This window comes from Camellia sinensis, chromosome 7 (assembly GCF_055761805.1).
Source record: "Camellia sinensis isolate YWXY chromosome 7, ASM5576180v1, whole genome shotgun sequence".
NCBI lineage: Eukaryota > Viridiplantae > Streptophyta > Magnoliopsida > Ericales > Theaceae > Camellia > Camellia sinensis.
The window spans coordinates 26,758,142-26,762,836 of record NC_138967.1 but is presented as its reverse complement, the minus strand read 5'-3'; the positions used below and the strand labels follow the sequence as shown (position 1 = coordinate 26,762,836).

Sequence of the window (4,695 nt, the reverse complement as noted above, 5' to 3'; positions counted from 1 at the left end):
TTTTTTACATCATCATATTTCAATAACACTAATAAATTAAGAATAAATCAAAATTCACAAATAAAAGACAAAATATCCCAATCATTTATTATTTTAATAAATTTTTCAATATTATTACCAGTACTAATGAAATAATCATTTTACAGACACAAAACATATATTTAAAAAGTTTTAAAAAAATTTCATTATCAAAACGAGGGCTAAGTGTGTAAAAAAAATTCACTCATGACTTATGAGTAAATAAATCTGATTTGTAAGACTTATTTTTAAATTTATACTTTCTAAATATTTCTAAATTTTGTAATTTTTTTTTCACAAACTGAGTCATAAAACTCCAATAAAGTAAAAAGTATAAACAATAAATAAAATTAAAAAATATTAATTTAACAAGCCTGATCTTTTTTCACATCTCGAAAAAAATTAGCAGCAATATTTTCACAAAATTTTATCTTAATTTGAAATTCCCTCTCAAATTGGGGATTCCTCCCAAAATTTTGCCCTAACCCTTCTCCGTTTCTCATCTCACTCTCACACACAACTCCTTCTCATTCCTCACTACAAGAAAATTGGGTATATGAGACGGAACTATTTGTGACAGCACACTTGCCGTCTCAAAAAAGCAGAGTATTTGCGACGGAACCATTTGCCGTCTCAAAAAAGCAGAGCATTTGCGACGGCACTATTTGCCGTCTCAAAAAATGAGAGCATTTGCGACGGTATTGAATTATTGTATTTTTTTTTTGTATTTTTGGTATTTAGTGAATTTTTAAAAGATTTTTTTTTACAAATTTTTAAATTTTTAGGTGCATTTATGTTAGGTGTGTCTAGAAATTTAAAAAAAATACTTAAAATATTAAAAAAATTCAGTAAAAACAATATAACACAAAAAACAAGAAGTATAATTTTCTTAAAAGAGTTTTTGGAAAACTCTAACCTAGCATAGTGATTGTGGTTTTGAGATAGCTTCATATATATACAGTCACAAAATGGTTTGAATAAATTCAACAGTATTTTTCTGTCGCAAAAGAAATTAAAAAAAAACAATGTCGTCTTACTCTTTTGATATAACATTTCTCTTTTCATTTATTTTTTAATCTTCCTGTCTCTCTGTCTCTATCTCTCTCTCTCTTCTCTTTATCTCTTTCACTTATCACTCTTCTTTCTATGTCTGCCTGTTTGTCTCTCTCATTTTCTCTCTGTGTCTCTCGCCTATCTCTCTTCTCTCTATCTCTTTCATCTGTTTTCTCTCTCTGTCTCTCTCGCTCATCTCTCTCTGTGTCTCTCGCTTATCTCTCTTATCTCTATCTCTCTCATTTCTTTTTTCTCTCTCTCTCTTATCTTTCTATCTCTCTCTATCTCTCTCGCTCATTTCTTTTCTCTTTCTGTCTCTCTATTTTTCTGTGTCTCTCTCTCGCTCATCTCTTTTCGCTCTATTTCTCTCTCTTTTTGTTTATCTCTTGCTCATCTTTTGTTTCTCTCTCTTTTTCTATCTCTTCATCTCTCTCTCTCTCTCTCTTTCTCTCTCTATCTCTTTTTCTGTCTATCTGTCTCTCCCTGTCTCTCTCTCACTCATCACTCTTCTCTATCTCTCTCTGTCTACTTGTCTATTTGTCTATTTCCCTCTTACTATGTTCGTCTTGCTCACTCTCTTACTCCCATCTTCTCTATTTATCGAGCTCCTTCTCGATTTATCGATCCACTATAAGAAAATACACTTTTAGCAACCACTTTGTCTATCTCTCTCTCGCTCATCACTCTATCTCTGTCTCTCTCTCTATCTCTCTTCTTTATCTGTCTCTCACAAAATTAAAATATTTTTAAAATATTTAAATATTTAAAATATTTAAAAAATTGATTTGAATTAAGTTTTGAAAAGAATTTTGAATTATCTGCCTTCTTTATTTATTGAGCTCCCTTTCGATTTATCGATCCACTACAAAAAAATGCACTCTTAGCGACCACTTTGTCTCTTTAGTCACCAAAACTAAAAAATTTGGAGGGATTAATTTCAAAATTTGGAGAGATTTTATAAAACTAATTGGCGACTAATTGACATCTAGTCGCTAATGGTCTTTTCGGTAAATTACACTTTTGGCTACAAAAAGTTTAGTCGGTAAAGGCTGATCATGCATTCATTTCCCGACTAAAAATAATTTAGTCGCTGTTAGTATACAATTTAGGCTAAAAAAAAAATTAACCTGTAATATATATATTTTCCCGACTAAAATAGTACTTAGTCGTGAAATATGACTTTTAGCGACCAAAACTTTCGTCGCTGTTGAGTGATAATTCATTCCTTTCCCGACTAAGTAGAAAATTAGTCGGTAAAGGTTGAAATTTCAACTCGCGCGCCACTTCATTAATTCGGACCCGCGTGTTTATCTGTAGGCAACAGTATCACACACAAGTGATCATTACCCACAGTGTTCCCCTACCCTCAGAAACAAAACAAAAAAAGCCCTAGACAGCCATCGAGGCAGAACCTTGAAGCAAGGGTTTGGGCAGTGAACCAGAGGCTACCGATCAAGATGGTAAGACAGATCGCTGATTAGAGATACTGATTTCTCAGTTTTGCTACCAATTATTATCGATCAATCAATCAATCAAAACTCTGAATCTATATATGTATGTATCTCTGTTTTTGTGCAGACTTTCAAGCGAAGGAATGGCGGCCGCAACAAGCACGCCCGTGGCCATGTCAAGTTCATCCGTTGCTCCAACTGCGGCAAATGCTGCCCCAAGGTCTCCTCTCTCTCTCTCTCTCTCTCTCTCTCGCTCGCTCTCTCTCTCTTTCTCTGTACTTACATGTAACTGTGTGCATGAATGTTTATGATTGATTTGAATTGCTATGCCAGTGATAGAAACTGAAGTTGATGTTCCTTTGATACTGAATTTGCTTCAAAAGCTCAATTTTTTTTTAAGATCATCTCATCTGTGTTCATTTGTTTTGGATTAATGGGAATTTTTATGCTGGTAACTCTGCCAATGCATCACTGTGGGTAATTGGCTAAATGGTTTGGATATTTTTGTATCAATTGATTGGGGTTGATATGAAGGGGTTGGTTTGTTAATTATTTTTTAGTAGCATTTTTTAGATAAAAGCGTGAGGACAAATGTTGACCAAGTCTGTTTTGGTGCTGTCTGCCTGTAGATGCTTTGAGAGGACAAAAAATCATTAACTTCTTTGATGAATTAGTTTTGCAAATTTAATTATACATGTTTTGGTTGGCAGGTCTTTAAGCATTATTTTGAAGAGTTAGAAGAGGAACCACTTAGACATAACTTTGTTGTAGTGGTAAGTTAATTTATCAATTCTTTTTTCTATCAAGGTCTTTTGTTTTGATTGTGATACTAATAATTGTTTGGAAGAAGCTTTACTGATGCTTTTTCATTTGGTAGTACGAACTACTTGATGAGATGATGGACTTTGGCTACCCTCAATACACTGAAGCAAAGATTCTAAGTGAATTTATTAAGACCGATGCTTATAGGATGGAAGTGACACAGAGGCCACCTATGGCTGTGACAAATGCTGTGTCTTGGCGCAGTGACGGCATAAATTATAAAAAGAATGAAGTACGTGTATTCTTGTGAGAGATATTAACTGATATTGAAGCCACTGGATTATTTAGAATGAAGTACGTGTATTTTTGTGTTTCATGGAAGAACACGGGTTGAATCCTTGAGTAATTATAGAATCCAAAAATTCTTCGCTCTGCTGGAGGGTTTACTGGTTTGAGTTTATTATAATCCTAAAATTAAGATATCATGCTAGGCTCACTAATTATCTATATACTAACTAAAGAGTTGATCACATTGCCTTATCTGCTTGTTGCATCCAGACCCTAAGGTCTGGAGTCTGTCATATGGATGTATAGATATGCAGATTAAGGTTTGATTAGAATACTAGAAGGCAGCTTGGCCAGATTGGTCCTTGACAAATAACATTTTATGTTGAATACTAACATGTCAATATTGGGATTTGAGCTGTTCTGTAAGGGTGGTGTTTGGCCACATAGGCCCATTGAGATTCATTTTGGTTCTTCAGTTGCAATGGGTATTTGAGGTACTTCTCCAATTCTTCAATTCTCCATTCCTTTAAATTAATTGTGAATAGAGTAGTTTAATGGTTGTCAATAATCCTTTGGTCATAGTTGTATATATCCATTTAGATTTAACTAACAAACTCCATGTATTAGTTTGAATACATCATGGTTAATATAAAAGAAATCAAATAAATTGCTAATGTTTTTCGCTGCAAATAATATCAGAGCTTTCTTGGTGGAAAAATGTATGAATGATACTCTCATAAGTTTGTGGAGGAGAATAAAATGTGTAGGAATATTGTTCTCAATACACAGGAGCTGCTATTAGACATCACTTTGAACCAATTGCCTCCGGTCTCATAGAAACCAAAGAAATTGAACAAAATCAACTTGCCCGGAGCACTTAGTTCTCTTTATTATACTGCAATCTATTAATTAGAGACCAGTTCAAAGAATGTCCATCACCTCATTCACTCGTTATTGTTTCTGTGCTCACCACAAATACTGAGTCCGCATCCAGCTATCTGTCCATCACCTCATTCAAAGAATGTCCATCAACTCAGCTTTGGTTGGTTGGTCCAACCCTTGTAATCTGACCTCTCTCGTCCAAGTTAAAATTACTCTTTGATGGTTGACGCATTGTTTTCTA

The 4,695-nt window shown here is 34.0% G+C and overlaps 1 protein-coding gene across 1 annotated transcript; it reads left to right on the top strand.

The window, feature by feature from the left end:
* Positions 1 to 2,474: 2,474 nt before the first annotated feature.
* Positions 2,475 to 3,769, top strand: LOC145794617 (AP-1 complex subunit mu-2-like). Its single transcript, XM_082877029.1, has 4 exons — positions 2,475 to 2,531; positions 2,650 to 2,742; positions 3,233 to 3,295; positions 3,400 to 3,769. Exons 1-4 carry the CDS (start codon positions 2,529 to 2,531, stop codon positions 3,592 to 3,594), a joined length of 354 nt encoding a protein of 117 aa, XP_082733155.1. The 5' UTR covers positions 2,475 to 2,528; the 3' UTR covers positions 3,595 to 3,769.
* Positions 3,770 to 4,695: the final 926 nt, after the last annotated feature.

Excerpts from the sequence above, each read along its gene's own strand:
- LOC145794617 (XM_082877029.1), top strand. Across the intron at positions 2,743-3,232 it reads GCGGCAAATGCTGCCCCAAG|GTCTTTAAGCATTATTTTGA; the intron begins GTCTCCTCTCTC and ends TTTGGTTGGCAG. Across the intron at positions 3,296-3,399 it reads GACATAACTTTGTTGTAGTG|TACGAACTACTTGATGAGAT; the intron begins GTAAGTTAATTT and ends TTCATTTGGTAG.